We start from the raw sequence: 18,758 nt of genomic DNA on the forward strand, positions 1-18,758 counted from the left end.
ATGGCCGATTGTCCAACCGAAAGTGAAACTGACAGACGGTAAAGCCTACTCCGCCACACATATGGCCTGAACTTGCAGACTAGCGTTAGTTTTATAATTACACGTTTAGTTTTATAATTACATTTATATCATCGTATGCGTATTTTTGTTATATTGTGTGAATTGTGATATTGTGTGTTATTTAAGTCTGTCAGTTTATAAGAAACCTCTATAAATAAACCTACCGAATTGCCTTTAATAGTTAACACTGGCGAACGCATATATAGGATAATTGTAAGATGAATCAAATGCGAATGCTATCAAATAAAAATATATATTTTACCCACCTCCCACCCATACACAACAACAACACTTTTTACCAAATAAAGTAAGATTAAGTTTATAGTCTCGTATATTTTAGAAATGTGTTAAACCGAATTGTGTAAATGAATATCGTATCGCCATTTGGATAAAACACAGATGTAATTGACAAAAAATATCAATTTCTTCCGGCACCTACTGTTAGTAAAATATCTGTATTCACAATTATAAAATTATTATTCAAATAAGACCACCAAGCCGGTCATCCGGATAGTTTGATACATGAATTGCACTTTGTTAATGGAAAAGCCACGCCTGAAATAAGTTCTTCAGTTTTCACTGGGTTCATTGATTTTCAGAAATACAACATTGTTTAGTCGATAATTGGTTTATCACTTCGTATTGCGAAGAAATAAATTCGTACAAGAAAGTTTGATAGCATGAAAAATTGAACACGAAAATAGTACATTGAAAAACAGAATTACATGTACGTGATCAGCTCATACATCAACAACACAAAAATTTCAAAAAATATATAATCAGAACGTGTTTACTATTTGAATGAACAGATCAATATGTCTATGAATGTCACAACATTGTAAATGTGTAGTAAGCAGCTTAGCTAACATATTTCATGGAATTGTTTTAGTGAAAAAGATATGACAAACATCGATGTGGAATATTTTTATATTATGCAAGCATAAATAGCAATTGCCGAACTAACGTTAATTAAAACGAATAAACAAAAATTATCTTGAAGTATTTTATCCTTTTGGAATATGACTATGATTTTGTTTATCACGGTACATTCAATGAATACGTGACTTGAGGATTAGAATCTGATCAGTTTAGGGTCAAATGGTAATTTATTTTTCTTGTTTCTATTGTAACGTTGAAGCTTACATACAATTATCTCGTAGTCTGCTTCCTTGGTACTACACCAAACCGTGAGAAACCTTTAAACAATGAAATCGTGTGTTACTTCAAGTCATTACACCTCTTACAACGCTTGCGTCTACTTGATCAAGAACGGCGTCATGCATGCTGCATTGAAAAAAATAGGGAAACAACTTTACATTAAAGTGGACACTTATTATGAAAATAATCATATCTGATAAGGACGATTATATGAACACATTTTGCCGAGGTCTTTGAAATAATTATGGCTTGTAAGTTACCCAAGTTTATTTTGTAGACTATTCATTCCGGTCGCCACTTGCAACATATTTTGTAAGAAACAAGCATTTAATTCTATTTTAAAAATTGAACTGATCACAGTTTATGTCTAGAAAGATGTTAAGTGGTAATACGATTTTTGAAAACGAACAGCACCACTGGTATTATTTCACATGTTTTGTATTAAATTATGCATAGATCGTCCTCGTGCCTCGCTTGAGAAGGCAACTGGATTCGTACTTGAGATGTATGATATGATTGTTATACTAAAACAATATATTGCAATGCATTCGGCTATCAGAGTGTAAAACTTTTTGAAAGTCTCCGTTATCCGACGTGTCCTTTATCGGGACGCAAAGTGTCTGCAACATAATGCGTTCATTGAACACTATAACAATATCTGTATTTGAAGCACAGTAACTGGCCGATATGCTGGAACAGAAATCTTTTGTTGCAACATTAAAAAAATATGTCGTTGACATGGGTGCTGATCATACAGTTCATGATGTTTTCCCATGGAATTTTCTCCTTTGTAGCGAAATTCTACCATTCACAAGTGATTTTTTTCTTCCTAATACACAATAATATACCATTGATCAACTCCACCATGCCCCGTGTCGGAAACTAATATTTAGGATATAAACGCGAACAAATGAGAGACCTACCTCTCGGGTGCGGCTTTTGTTGTTTTCGAAGTGTCATCAGCATATCAAAGTATCCTGATGACCGACTTGATCACAACCGCTGCATACAAAATCAAAGACGCCTAAAAAAGTGACGAAAAAAGAGTAAAATATAGTATTCATATAATTCCAAAGCATTTGCAGATTCATGTTAGAATCGAACATCTGAAATAAATGTGATTTTACTGAAAAATATTTAATGGAAACGTATATCCTGAGTTAACATAATAGACACTACATAAGTAAACTTATATTGTTCAATATGAGTGTCAAACAAAATCGGATATCTACTCGAACATTCGTTGTTCTTATACCTTACTGTTATTGACGTAAAAGTGCAATTTAGCGTGACATAATAATATTTTCAAATAATCACTTTGTCTACAATGGATGGCTTCATACAATTTAAATATCACCGTTTAATTTCATTACCTAGACACTGACTTTATATTGAAGATAACACACATGTGGACGAATTCAAATAATGGAGTTTGTATTTTAAAAAAAAGAACGTTCAAAGCTAGACATTCTTTGTTTTAAATATAAGTCATCGATATATGGGATTCCCAGATAGTATTCATGTGTAATATTCATGACTGAGTTTTTCTGGCGGAAATCGAAAATAATGTTTGCATTTTCCAAGCATGTTTTATATTACCTTTTTATAAACTTGTATTCTTCAGCTTAATCAAATACTCGATACCACTTTATCTAAGCAACTTTAAAATAGAATTTGATACGGTCGTATATCATTTTGGGGAGCTCTAGTGCTATCTTATCAATACTGGATTAACCTCTCAGGTATATTGATCCTTTTTGCACTCTGTTGAAGATCGCTCATTACGTTTATCAACGCCACAATACTGCTAAGCGACGTATACTTAATGTTTTGAGTATATTGTATTTTGCATCGAGTGCTTTTAAATTCAATAGTTTATACTCATATATAGAACACTTACGGGTATTTTATCGACATAAAGAACAGTAGATCCAATCATGTAAGCAGGAAGGTAGTAAGCTGATAATTATGCTTTAGTTAATGAGTATAACTTTTTTCAAAAGTTTTAATTCTGTTGTATCTTAAGCATTGAGCAGTGAAACAATTTTCTTTACTTTTTAAATTTAGAAATCGTCGCTCCAATATGACTTTATGATGCGATAACACGCGAAAAGGCATATTAATTTAAAAAAATGAATTATGATTAAAGTCCAATACTGAATCAGCTGCCCTGTTACTCGCATTAACAATGCTATTGCCATACAAAACATGTGTTCACCGATCTTATACGTAACACAGTGCTCGAATTATTTGATAGACATAAAAGCAAATAAAATCCTTCCGAGTCTAACATTACAGTGACACAATCGTAATTTAACAATCAATTCTTCTGTGCGAGACATGAATTATGAATTAAATAAAACAAGAAATCCAAACGTGTAGCGAAGAAAGCAGGCTTGTCATGCCTTAAGAAAAAATATGATAAGGAAGCTAGAAAACGAAGTCAAATATTTGAACAAATGTTTAAGTTAGCATTATAAACACAATAATACAGGCCCGTCACAAATAACGATCGATACGCTATACAATCACTTTGAAGTCCTGTACGAAAGTAAGTAAAACAACTGATGCTAACGTACAGGTTTTCTATTATACATATAAAGACATATATCACGCCAATTTGGATGGTATATGAGTCGGGAAAAAAATATTATTATTTTCCGCAGACAAAAAGTCTAGGCAACGATTCACTTATTAAAGAAATATTCAAGAAAAGGCATACATAATATTTGTTAAATCATAATAATGGTCGGATAAACTTAACATGATCCTAGACAATCAGTTTGCCTTCTTAAAAATAACAAGAGACTGCACTGGTCTTACTGTACGAAGTCGCGCAACCGAGCCCGGATTTGTTGTCTCATAAAAGGACAAGGTAGCTCTTGACCAGACTGCGCAAATCTGCATGTTGATCTTGAGCTTCAATAGCCACATACGGTGCTATGACGTGGCTAATAGCCGCATATGGTGCTATGACGTGGCTAATAGCCGCATATGGTGCTATGACGTGGCTAATAGCCGCATATGGTGCTATGACGTGGCTAATAGCCACATACGGTGCCATGACGTGGCTAATTTATATTTGGTTATAATACTCGAACTATTCATGATTGTAAAATTAAAGCTTTTGCATGATAGATCCATTTAAGTAATAGGGAATTCGATTGTTTAAATAACGGTGTAGCCCACAATCGATCATTTACGCGATTGATTATAATTCAATGTGGGCTTGGCTTTGGGTTTAGTGTGGTATTTATCTACTTCCTAGTATTTACGCATAGCTATAATAAACAAATCCGGAATTTAACAATGAAATACTTACTTCTTATCTATATCTGAAAAACGTGTTCTGTATTTAATTAACAGAACATTATCTGCTCATAACATGTAGAGGGGTAAATTAAATATCTTAACCATATATAGTTCACGGAGGATATGACATGCGAGTCTTTGGATCAATAAAAAGTAAGTGGTTTACTTAGCGCCACGCGGCGTTTTATGTATTGGAAAAGGTGGAAATAAAGTGTGTGTGTTTCTACAATGAATACTCTTTGAATATACTGGATGTTTGTTAAGAAGGAACTTCCGACCCGTACGCCTCAATTAAATTGGTTATTGTCGTCCCTGATTAGTTTGCACATGTGAATCTTGGGCGCCATTTAACGTACAGGTATTAAACCTTGTTTTCCCCAAAGCCCGGCTCTATTACAATATACGAATATAAACTATGCGCAGTCTACAATGAGATGTAAAAAAGAAAGAAAAATAACATCATTTCTACTGTATATAAATCATTAGAAACCATAATACTTAATGAGGTATTAGTATTTCCGGAAAATATGTGCATATTTTTACTGCGATTTTCCCCATTTTCACGCATGTATAAAGTTTTGTGTTTTATGACTTTGTTAAAACAAAACAAAAAGAAATACAACTCAAGGGTTTGTATCAAGAGATGGAGTTAAACTCAAGCTTATCGCTGACATCAACATGAATTTTAAAATCTTTAATGATTGTATGCACAACTTGCAGGCTTATAATTGTTTCGTTCATGTACATTTATAGTGAACCGCTTTCAGTACTTCATAACATTTACCTCAGGCCAGCGTACATTTTCTCGGACAGTTAAAGACAAAACTCTTTACAAGGCCATGTTCTTAAACATGATTTTATTAAAACGTCATAGATGGTTAATATTTTAAAAATTAACAACAACAGCAAATAAACCGTCGATGTGCTACATTTAAATGTCAACGAGATCGTTTGTGTAAAGTTTCATCTTATAATTACTTCATGTCATAGAAATGGTAAACTATATGAGACAAGCTCTTGGAAAAACGGAGTGTAATCCATAGGCTTTTAGGGGAAAACACTTTCTGTTAAATGGAATTTTTGTTTCAAGGTAGTCTTTTCCTAGCAAATATCCCGTTAAGGCATTTTACGAATATGCTTCAAGCCCCTTTTGCCCAGATTGAGGCTCACTCTTTAAACACGTTGTTTGAGATAGTTGTTTCACTTTCGCTGAAAAGTTACCCTTTTTCCCGTGGCCTGCTTCAATTCATTTCACTACACAAAATGACGTCATAATACCAGCGAAATTCTCCGGTTAAACACTTTTATAATAATATATATGATTTCATAGACACATATAACAACGAGGAGTTTAACACTATCTATATCAAACACAAGCTTTAGGACGTACGTCATACGCACGTTCAGACAATTGCAATCCTTAATGCACCCAACTCCATCTCGGCTTTAAAATCCATGTAATTATGAATAACCTCATTCAAACATAGCCTTCTGAACACAAAGTAATCATGATTAACTATTCTAGATCCAAAATACCAACACATTTTGAGTGATAGTAAAATAATGTGACACATTACCAAGTTTTACTATGGCGTCTAGAAGAATGTTTCCCTTCACTGCATGTTTTCCGACATGTGCAAAACGCTGAAGCTAGAGGTGAAGAAAAAAACGTGAATTATACCCCCACACATATTAAAAAAACACACCCAAACCTCCTGGGTGGGGCAACATGATATTCACGGTGAAAGTATCTCACAAAATAGGTGGATGATCATCATAAGATGTTACATGTATAAACAAATCTCAGGTTCTTGAGGTTTCAGATACTTTTAAGTTGTTTACTATGTACATATAAAAAAACGAGTAATCCTAGGGCGGAGTAATTGTTGAGGCATTATTTTAACAACATTGAGGCCCCACAACACAAGCACAATACATGATGTTGACATTTAGAAGTACATATTCCAATCGTTGTCCTTTCAATGTCGTTAGTCGCTAAATACTATTAAACATGCAAAACACACTTAATCGTTATGAAAAAATAGAAATTCAGAACATACCTTTAGTAATTTAACAGAACTGGATTCTTACGTCTTTGTTGCCGTAGATGTTGTGTTTCATTGGCAAGATTCATGCAAAGGAATGATTTTAATTGATTGGTCGAAATAGTTCTAGCCACGTATTATCTTCTTTTCTTAGTGTTGGAAGTACAAATAAAAGTTTACCGCGGTAGGAAAGGCATCTTTACCTTTTATTGGTAGTAGTAGTACGCTAAAAAGTCTCATAAATTTATAGAAGCAGTAGCTAATTTTACAACATCGGGTGGTACCAGAAGTTGGGTTTGCTAAATTGCCATTTTTTTAAATTTAACAAGACTGTATTGATTGATAAAAACATCTCTGTTAAAAATTCGGTGACAACCCCCCTTTTTGTTTTGTGATGACAACACGTGCATGAACATATTTGACGAGTTTTGCAGAATTCTATACGAGATAACTTTTTTAAAATTCCAATTATGCTGTTAAAATAGAAAAACTGTGTCCGTTTGTTGGTTGACATCAACTGCTTCTTAAGATTTAACACATGTATTTCATTTTATTGGTAGTGTGTGGTTTATTTAAATGATATATCATGTAGCTAAGCTTATTTACTTAATCTACAAAACTGCAGCAATAACCCTTAAGGGCAGTTATTTAGCTTTGTTTACTTTTTAAGCCATATAAACGAACATTAAAAAAATAGATACAAATGTACCTCTGTATTCGTTAAGGATTTTGAAGAATACATTCAGGAACTTCCCTCAATGGTTATAAACTGTTTGTGAATATGTTTAGTAAATTTAAATGTATAAATGTTTATTGCATGTGGAGCTATTGTAAAGGCATTCGTAAGCTTGTAAGTAAAACACCGGTTTAGCCTTCGTTGATCGGAAATAAATTGGAACAAGAATATGTTTGTTCTTTCCGCAAAAGCTTAATGTTTGAGTTGTAATGTTCGTATTACCGTATTTCAAACGGTTCATCTCATTAAAAATTACTATGTACATACAAGCAATTTTTACAAGCAAATAGTAAATTTTAAACGGAAAAATATTTAACGTTCTAAGTATTGCTGCAGTTACTTGTTATAAACCAAGACAAAATGACATAGGCGATAATATTACTTATTTTCATTTAAACGTATTATAGACATGTATTTGATAAGTAAAATAGGGCACACCATAGGTAGCGTTTATTGATTTGAAGAAATAGTTAGATTCTCTAAATAAAACCCTTCTTTATTCAGTCATACACAAAGCACGTCTTTCGTAAAAAATGTATGGTTCTTTTCAAAGTATGTATGCTAAAGGTAAGGCATGAGCACCTTGTAATAACTTTACACACACAGGAAGCGAGTACTTACCGTGTGCGATTTATTTAATACAAGGCTGTTTAGCCAGTCTGATCATGTTTTCATTTTTATTGCTTTAACTGGTAAACGCATGAACCCAGACACAGCCCAAGTAACGCTTATTATGTATGCAAATGACATCCCATTACTGCCTGATGCTTGTTTTGGCTAACAACGCCAATAAGAAACACTGTCACGTTAATATAAACACTAAAATGCATTTTCAACAGAAAAAAGACTAGTGTTGTCTTTAAAAATAGTGGTAGTTTATAAAGAAAAAAGAAGAATGGTCTCATAATAGCATACCAATGGCATCAATTTCTGAGGTTTGGTATGTGGTTATTGGAAGTATTACGCTAAGTCATTATTTTCAATCAAACACGCATTAATTATGACTAAAATACTAATGATATACTTTTATTGCGTCATTCGGCTAATTTTAGCAAATGTTTTCTAATGTGTCCGAATAAAACATTTACCACGGGATGGAAACTTACAGCATGAACTGTATAAATAAGCGCCCCATTACATGAAATACCGTCGATTTCAATCGATTCCTTTAGGCCACAGTCAAAGGAACATTTAGGAGTATATTTATTTGAAGTGTTGGTTCTATTAATCGTAAAAAAACATGTATACTTTCCCTTGTATATGTCGTATGTTCATGCATACATACACTTGGTAACAGTCGCATGTTCATGTAAACATACACTTGGTAACAGTCGCATGTTCATGTATACACACTTGGTAACAGCCGCTTGTTCATGTATACATACAATTGGTAACAGTCGCATGTACATGTATACATACACTTGGTAACAGTCACGCGTTCATGCATACATACATTTGGTCACAGTTACATGCTCATGTATACATACATTTGGTAACAGTCGCATGTTCATGTATACATACACTTTGTAACAGTCGCATGTTCATGCATACATACACTTGGTAACAGTCGCATGTTGCTGTAGAAATACATTCGGTAACAGTCACATGTACATGTATTCATACACTTGGTAACAGTCGCATGTTCATGTATACATACATGCGGTAACAGTAACATATGCGTGTATACATACACTTGGTAACTGTCGCTTGTTCATGTATACATACACTTGGTAACAGTCGCATGTTCATGTATACACACACTTGGTAACAGTCGCATATTCATGTATACATAAACTTGGTAACATCCGCATGTTCATGTATACATACAATTGGTAACAGTCGCATGTACATGTATCCGTACACTTAGTAACAGTCACGCGTTCATGCATGCATTCATTTGATAACAGTCACATGTTCATGCATACATACACTTGGTTACAGTCGCATGTTCATGTATACATACACTTTGTAACAGTCGCATGTTCATGTATACATACACTTGTTAGCAGTCGCATGTTGCTGTAGAAATACATTCGGTTACAGTCACATGTACATGAATTCATACACTTGGTAACAGTCGCATGTTCATGTATACATACACTCGGTAACAGTCGCATGTTCATGTAGACATACATTCGGTAACATTCACATGTCTCAGAATACATCCATATAACACAATCAAACTTAAATAACACACACAACATAAAACACATACCCGAAAGTAATCGATCGAAAAACAGGCTTCCGAATTAGGAACTAACGTTTTTACCAATTCCTTATTCAGATGCCATAATTTTGGATACTTATATTCGGATCATTCTAGCAAAACAGAGCTTTATATGCATTATTATTGACTATGTGCTTTGTAAGATTTTATATTTATATCTCTTATAAAGTTCTTGAAGTTTTATCTGACCTTTACCTTTGGCCAAGACTATACGATAGCTGAATACCAAGCATGTTTTAGATATCTCATTCCGTTCGAATAACGTAAAGAGTTACGAATGGATATTATAAAGGATGTAACGTGATTTCAACACGTAACCATAAAAGCAAGACTGCACCGAAAGCAGTGGTCCAGGTGCCTCTAGTAGACTGGAAAGTTTCATCCAGATCCCTCAGTATTTTATTTTATAATTTCTTATAACACCTGCGCGCATATTAGTTATAATATTGTGTTTTCTTTGTGTCTTTGGTTTAGTGCGAATACGCGTTTTCTCGGTCTTGCAGACCGGCGTTACATTCGGCGATCTTCAACCTCGGTACGAGATTATTGACCGTGGGATCTACACAACGGCTATGGTCTCGATGCTAAACAGTCCTTCGCCGTTCTTAACCTAACAGTTGCTCTCTCTATGCTGTTTAGCTGACACAGCTTTTTTTTATTGTTTTTATTTCAATAGATTTACTCCGAAAACGCGTATTCTTGCTCTAGGATGCCAAGAGATTAATATATCGTGCGACTTTCAACATTGGCGCTCGATTAAAGGTCGTTGGAACCGACAAATTGATTGGTTATCATTACTATTTTAGTAAGTGCAACGATTGCCGGCTAAGCACCGAGGAGGCCCATAGGCAGGGAAACTTGTGGGTCCCATATCCAAGGCCCCTAGTCGGCATAGTGCGTACTAGAACGTTCGTACCAAATCGATTTATCTAGTTTGAATTAAACTACCAGTGTCAAGGCTGGCAAGACATAAAATAATACCTTTTCTAGTCATATAATTTCATAAAACAGTGTTGCCAATACGATATTATAATTATAATATCAAGAATTAAAGAACACCGTCACCGATTTTCACTTGGTAAGCCTAATAATAATAATCGGAACATACACTTGATATAAAATAATAAGCTTAGTCAAATCATTAGATTAGGCTAAGTAAGTATATAAAGTGTGTTATATCGTCACGGTCTCATGGGGCCCCGAACAGTCGCGGGGTCCATAGGCAGTTGCCTACTCTGTCTAACGGGTAAACCCCGGGACTGAGTGCAACTGGTTTAATTTCCTTATTCAGCCGCGGAAAAAAAACACGAGGTTATTATTACAAAAAAGAACTAATAAGAAATGTACTGCAATAAATACTTGTTATACCCAACCTACATGTACAACAATTTGTAGCGTCCTTGCTATTGATTTAATTATGATACGTTAAATACATGTACAGCCAAAACATAATTAGATGACATTATAAAATACAACAGAAACAATAAAATAAAACACAACAGCTTAAACACGCAGCGATGTTACAAATTATGATGCGTTCCTGATAGAGCTGTTAATGCACCTCGAACACACATGAGCCCGCGCATGTTCCCAGTCGGCGGACCTGTCCGAACCTTCATGTCTGCTAGGCTATGTCAGACTCACTGCCTTGTTTTTCCTCCTCATGCAACTTCCGGTCGCAGCACTTGTCGAGTGCTGCCCTCCCCATGGACACACACAGATCAATCAGCTCGCCGAACGTGATTGCAGAGAGGCCCAACCACAGACCCAGCTGGCCTCCGATGTCAGATATCAGGTTTTCAGACTGATTAAGGCAGATATCAGATACTAAGATGAGAAACTTAAGATGTCAGGTTTATTATGTATTTCTTTTAACATAAAATAAGTTATTTTTAAATTGCGATTGACCAAAATTTCTTAAACTGCAAATGTAACATAAACATTTCCTTTACAAAAATACTATTTTTAATTGATGCCCTTTCAAAAATATTGCAGACTTTTTTAAAATTGAATATAAGAGTGCATGAACAAAACACGGAAAATATCTCTAACGAAATTTACGTTTCAAGTTAATTTTAAAATGAATGCACGAACATACTTCGTACGCTTTCTTCTGTTCGACTTTTTTAAGCATCAACCTTGTGTAGAAAACGTCCACTTTCAGCAGGGTTGTATCGCTATAATACATGTGTTATGTTCAGCATGATGACGTTGGTGTGAAGCCATTATTTATCCTATACAAATTGGCCGAACTAAATACCATACATCTAAAAATATGCTTTATACACACATATATAAATATCATACATATACAGCTGTGTATCATATACACAAATCTAAACAGTATACATGTTCAGCTATGTATCTCATACACCTATCTAAATACCTTGCATCTACAGTTATGTATCATATAAACATATCCAAATAGCTTACATTTACAGCTATGTATCATATACACATATTCAAATAGCTTACATCTACAGCTATGTATCATATACACGTACCTTAATACCATACACCTATATACAGTTGTGTATCATGTACACAGATCTAAATAGCGTACACCATAGCTATGTATCATGTACACATATCCAAATAGCTTACATCTGCAGCTATGTATCATATACACATATCCAATTAGCTTACATCTACGGCTATGTATCATATACACGTACCCTAACACCATACACCTATATACAGTTGTGTATCATGTACACATATCTAAATAGCGTACACCATAGCTATGTATCATGTACACATATCCAAATAGTTTACATCTACAGCTATGTATCATATACACATATCCAATTAGCTTACACAAACAGCTATGTATCATATACACCTATCTAAATAGTTTACATCTACAGCCATGTATCATATACACATATCTAAATAGTTTACATCTACAGCTATGTATCATATATACATATCTAAATAGCTAACATCTACAGCCATGTATCATATACACACATCTAAACAGTATACATGTTCAGCTATGTATCATATACACATATCTAAATACCATACATTTACAGCTATGTGTCATATAAACATATCCAAATAGCTATATCCAAATAGCTTACATCTAAAGCTATGTATCATATACGCATATCTAAATAGCTTACATCCACAGCTTATCTCCACAGCTATGTATCATATACACATATCTATATAGCTTACATCTACAGCTATGTATCATATACACATGCCTAAATAGCTTACATCTACAGCTATGTATCATGCACACATATCTAAATAGCTTACATCTACAGCTATGTATCATATACACATATATTAATAGCTTACATCTACAGCTACGTATCATATACACATATCTTAATAGCTTACATCTACAGCTATGTATCATATACACATATCTATATAGCTTACATCTACAGCTATATATCATATACACATATCTAAATAGATTACATCTACAGCTATGTATCATGCACACATATCCAAATAGCTTACATAAACAGCTATGTATCATATACACGTATCTTAATAGCTTACATCTACAGCCATGTATCATATACACATATCTAAATAGTTTACATCTAAAGCTATGTATTATATACACATATCTAAATAGCTTAGTTCTACAATTATGTATCATATACGCATTTCTTTATATCATACACGTACATTATTGTATCATATACATGGACACATATCTAAATAAATACATACATCTCCATTTGTGTATCATAAAAGATACTTAAATAGTAAATATCATACATTTCCATTTACATGCTTGATAACAAATAACTAAATGCTGCAGCTATGTATATTATACATATATTTAATTACCATAAACAAACGCTATGTTTCATATACAAACATCTAAATACTGTACATCTACAACTAAACATCATATCCACTTATCTAAATACAATATATCTACATCTTTTTATCATATACACATATCTAAATACCTTACACGCACAGCTATTTATCATTTACACATAACTAAGTACCATCAATTCAAGGTTTCTAGCTTTATACCATACCTGCAATATATAAAGGATTTTGGGCTACCTTCGGGATCTTTATCATTAATTAATTTTCAAAGTTGAGTTATACAAAATAATATTTTCATAAGAGTTAACTGTCATGATATTTCTCAGATAATGATTAATTATTAATAATTAAGCTTTAAATAGCTTTTTTCCTGTTTGTGAAATATAACAAGTCGTAAGATATACGTGCCCAAGCTAAGCATAACACATGTTTATACATTGTAAATTAGCAAAATCAAACATATCTTACGAACTGTCGAAAGTTACACCTAAATATATTTTAATGCTGTTTTTACTAGAAGTAACCCATATCCAGCTTAACACATTGCATAACTAGATGGATTTCACTCACCCCTAGCTTGCTGTAATGAATTGCTGGCTACATATAAAGTACTCCGCACCCGCTATACATCACACCTTACCAGCACGTTACCACGCATTACTTGCTAGATATCTCACTTTGCCTGATTGATACTACAATCACAAGTTCATACCATTCAACCTAGCTATTTCTGAACTTATATCAAACATATCTTATAAGTTTTTATACCTGTCCTGTCGTTGTTCTTTGTCCATGAAATAGCTTGACGTTTTAGATATCTTGCAATCCAGATAATCCTGAAGAACGCAAAAGATATGTATTTCTTGTGGATATAAGTGTTCCTTTTATATATTTCAAAAGTGTACTAAAAGTTTAATCTAAAAAAAAAAGAAGTGGTCCATGTGTAGGTTTGCTATAGTCATCTTATATCGAGGAAGGTTTGCTTTTTGCAGGTCTACCGATGTCAATGCTTAATGTTCTAGTATTTCCCATGTAAACGTTTGACATACTAATCAATGTGACGGTTTGTCATCCTGTATAACATGCGGGAAGATTTGGTTTTAATTGACGACTTATGTAACGGCTTGCTTTCCAATAATACCTATGTGATGGTTTTTCAGTAGACTCCTATGTGTGGTTTGCTATTCCATTAAAACAAATATGTAAATGTTGCAATTCCAATCGCACCTATGTAAAGTTTTCTATAACAGTCGCACCTATGTAAAGTTTTGCTATAACACAACAACCTATGTGACGGTTAGCTATTTCAGTAGAACTTATGTGAAGGTTTGGTATTTCAGTAGAACCTATGAAAAGGTTTGCTATTTAGTAGAACTTATGAAAAGGTTTGCTATTTCAATAGAACCTATGTGAAGGTTTACTATATCAATAGAACATATTTGAAGGTTTTCTATACCAATATAACCTATGTTAAGGTTTGCTTTACCCATACAACCTATGTAAAGGTTTGCTATTTCATTATTACCAATGTTAAGGTTTGCTATAGCATTTTTACCTCGTAGTTTTCAGAAGGCCACTGTGACATAGACGTGATCAGGGAGTACACGGTGTCCGCTGTGCAAAAACACAAAAGCATAAGATGATTTCTTTAATAAATAAATGACGATATGTCTTTGTTTACCGGTCAATAAACAACGATTTGAGCATCTGATGAGGCGTACCAACCGCGAGGACTCTTTGTGAGTAGCAACGGATCAAAACTGCTGTTGTTTATTTGCCGATAAACATAGAACATTCGATTATTATTTCAATTCTTACTGGATCTTATAATGTCTAAGCAATAACAAAACGTTATGGTTTTATGCTGAAATTTGTTACAAATATAGGTTTTCATTGTCAATGATAAGTTATACAACACTATGCGTGCTCTTTGTCAACGAAACCTCTACGCATATCGTATTTTATAAAAGAACATGCATATTAAATATGAGTTCCGTTTAAAAATGTTGAAATTTTGCGGAGGTATCCCACAAATATTATAAGTCTAATATGAAAGAAAGTTGTAAATCAGTTCTATTTTTTTTTAAGTTGCATTCAACATAATTGTTACATAATTATCAAGTTTATTAGTTTTTCGTAAATCGTATACTTCAATGCTCAGTGATTCATTATCATATATGCATATATACAGTGTACAACATTCAGGCAGGATTTGTTCACACTAACTACTCAAGACATTCGGGCGTTCATTTATTTCATAACCAACGAACAAAAAATACGAACTGTGGTCCGAGCAGTGGCATTAACGACCTAGACCGGTGGTACATAGCATTACAGCGTTACATGATTTATCTTTATAATTGACATCGATCATTTACAGTAAACAGTTCATTGTGTAGAGACATGCAAGGGAAAGATTAATTTTACTAGCACATCTTTGGATGTGACGAATGTTACAACTCTTAACAAATGCATTACCTGTAATATCAATGCTTAAATAGCAGTGTTCAAAGATGAATATAATGTACTCAACTTTGGATTGTTATTGGTTTGTTCGTGTATGTTTTTTCTTCAATATGTGGTATTGAGTTTATTAACCGAACAAATAGAAAGCAAATGCAACGACACTAATTGGGAAGAAAGCCGAACATGCCTTGTAACAGCACATATGTACGCTCCAACGCATACGTTAATCGTTGCAACGATGATAATGATGATGATGATGATGATGATGATGATGATGATGATGATGATGATGATGATGATGATGATGATGATGATGATGATGATGATGATAATGATGATGGAGGTGATGGTGGAGGTGATGGTGATGGTGATGGTATAGAAGAAGAAGAAGAAGAAGAAAGAAGATGATGATGATGATGATGATGATGATGATGATGATGATGATGATGATGATGAATGATGTAAAATCCCTGAGCGTATTATTTTTTATTCATTTTAAGCTAATTGTGTAGTACCTATATTATTGTATAGCTAACTGTCACTTACTCACAAGGTGTCGGACACCTCCCGTTGCAGCTTTCCACGACTGCCTCCGTAACTGTGGACACGCACGTTGCTGTGAATGAAAAGTAATGTATATGAAGATGAATCGCCCACGAAACAGAATGTGCATGTATTTACTAGTTAAACTAGTTAAGGAATACCGAATGCATCGTGATATATAGTACATTTCGATCTGGTTTTGAACCAAATAGACCACGCCTGCACGATGCAAAACTAAGGTTGGTTGATTCAGCACATTAAACTTACAATCGTTTCCGGACATTGAGCAGACTTTCTCGCCAGGTGGCACGTAGAAGATGGAGGTTGCGCATGCGCACTGGTCCAGTAAGGCGGCCTGGATACATGACTTGAGGCAAGTCTCTTTGTGTAGGCGGTTCCGAAGTCACGTGCATACATGTCCCCACGCCGCCTTGGCCGCTCGTGCCGCAGTCAGCGTGGGGCGGGGGGAGGCGCTTATACTCAGTCTGGTGAGGATCGAAGAGAGGTTTAAACATTTACAACTATAAACATCTTACAAACGATGATAGAACGGAACAGTCTTATTACAAACACAAACGATATCAAAATAACTCCAATGTATACTTCTGCTCAACAACTGGTTGTGTGTTAGTTTATGTTTTTTGTCAACATGTTCTGATGAAGGCATCTACAGACGCTGCATGTTTATGGCGGACCGTGTTACCTTGTCCAACCCGATGGAAGTCTTCATCCCCGGCGGGAGCGACAGTCCCGCGTCTTCCGGTATGGGGTAGGTTCCCCGTTCATGAATCACGATCTTCACCCCGGCGTCCTGAGCCAGGGCCGGCACGTACTGCCCCTGCTCTATGTTCAGCTCCAGAGTAAGGCCTGCATAAACGATATCAATTAATTTAATTATTCGACTTTAGTATGTGGATCAATAACATACCCCTGAAACAAACCCATGTTAGGACCTCGCACTATTTAAACACTTACTGTGGTACATATTCTATTAAAAAGCACAACACCGTTTAGAATCAACGCACTGCTTTTGCGCTTTCTATTGTTCGAGTACAAGCATACTCCCATGTGAGGCCCCGCACTGCTATTAAACTAACTATGATAAATGCTCATGCACAAACACGCACCCATAAGTGGACCCGGGTAGTTCGTTGTCAGTGGATCGTGACCGTTGTCGAAAGCATTGAATGTGTAGCAGTTGCCATACATGTGTTGCGAACGTAGGTGAAGTGCTGAAAATAGAATTCAAGGTGACCAATATTGGTTTAATTGGGTTCATGTGTTTATTTGAAATAGGTCTAAATACACTAAAAGCAAAAGACATAACGAGTTGATTGACAAATTACCTGCTAGCATTATATTTCGGATTGAATGCACCTTGGTGACCTACGGATATACGCCTCTTGCTTAAATGACACTGTGCATGAATTGAGCCTCGTTCTGCGAAACCGGAGCTTAATGCATGTGCACCCCGCAAAGGCTAATAAGGGACGACACGTGTCGCTTTCTTAGCAAAAATCATGTCTAGGCGGAAAGTGTCGTCTCTTTTTAGCCTTTGCAGGCTGCACATGCTAATCTGGGGACGACGCTTTCGCACATGCATTTAGCCCAGTTATCCCAGATCGAGTCTCATTGATACACTGGAAATTCAAATAGATGGTGTGGGTCGGAAACATGCACTTATTTTACAGATAAACCTATTTTACCAAAGTTTGTGTGTGGCGCAAAGCGAATTACTGCGGCGAGCAGGCCATGCCCTGCCATGTGACTTACTACGGCGAGCAGGCCATGCCTGCCATGTGACTTACTACGGTAAGCAGGCAATGCCTGCCATGTGACTTACTCCGGCGAGCAGGCCATGCCCTGCCATGTGACTTACTACGACGAGCAGGCCATGCCCTGCCATGTGACTTACTACGGCGAGCAGGCAATGCCCGTCCATGTGACTTACTCCGGCGAGCAGGCCATGCCCTGCCATGTGACTTTCTACGACGAGCAGGCCATGTCCTGCCATGTGACTTACTACGGCGAGCAGGCCATGACCTGACATGTGACTTACTACGGCGAGCTGGCCATGCCCTGCCATGTGACTTACTCCGGCGAGCAGGTCATGCCCTACCATGCGACTTACTCCGGCATGCAGGTTATGCCCTCCATGTGACTTACTCCGGCGAGAGGCCATGCCCTGCCAGGGTGCACGAGATGATCATGTCCTCGCTCTGGTGTCCTTATGTCCATGTCCGCAACTCTCCCGTTCATGTTGGCCGCTACGTCCGAGTACGCCAGGATTGCCACGTGACCGTCGTCCATGGAACGGTTAGAAATCCTCCGCCATTTCCGTGTTATTACGTAGCACGTTCCACTGTTGAAGTCGTTCTTCTGCATCAGCGACGATATTTCGTTATCG

At 35.6% G+C, this 18,758-nt stretch overlaps 2 protein-coding genes across 3 annotated transcripts in view; both read right to left on the reverse strand.

Moving 5' to 3' along the window:
- LOC127858346 (fibropellin-1-like) overlaps nucleotides 1-18,758 on the reverse strand; it is a 142,694-nt gene that overhangs the window by 98,164 nt on the left and 25,772 nt on the right. The gene's annotated exons all lie outside the window — the stretch shown is intronic.
- On the reverse strand, nucleotides 10,708-14,235 carry LOC127858350 (acid-sensing ion channel 1A-like). Of its 2 annotated transcripts, none has more exons than XM_052395406.1 (3): nucleotides 14,111-14,235; nucleotides 11,637-11,715; nucleotides 10,708-11,342 (listed from the first exon to the last, which is right to left on the reverse strand). In XM_052395406.1, the coding sequence occupies exons 1-3, from the start codon at nucleotides 14,134-14,136 to the stop codon at nucleotides 11,163-11,165; spliced, it is 285 nt and encodes a 94-aa protein (XP_052251366.1). In that variant the 5' UTR covers nucleotides 14,137-14,235; the 3' UTR covers nucleotides 10,708-11,162. The 2 variants fall into 2 exon arrangements, 1 of the variants encoding a protein (XP_052251366.1); XR_008038859.1 differs by lacking the exon at nucleotides 14,111-14,235 and adding an exon at nucleotides 13,913-14,018 and having other exon boundaries at nucleotides 10,866-11,342.

The sequence above is a fragment of the Dreissena polymorpha genome, chromosome 14 (genome assembly GCF_020536995.1).
Source record: "Dreissena polymorpha isolate Duluth1 chromosome 14, UMN_Dpol_1.0, whole genome shotgun sequence".
Classification (NCBI taxonomy): domain Eukaryota; kingdom Metazoa; phylum Mollusca; class Bivalvia; order Myida; family Dreissenidae; genus Dreissena; species Dreissena polymorpha.

Bases quoted from the DNA above. Each gene is read 5' to 3' on its own strand.
- LOC127858350 (XM_052395406.1), bottom strand. From the start codon at position 14,136: ATGGACAAAGAACAACGACAGGACAG. The intron at 11,716-14,110 runs GTATAAAAACTT...CATGTATTATAG, and splicing joins AAAGAACAACGACAGGACAG to CGATACAACCCTGCTGAAAG. The intron at 11,343-11,636 runs GTATGTTCGTGC...TGCCTTAATCAG, and splicing joins AACAGAAGAAAGCGTACGAA to TCTGAAAACCTGATATCTGA.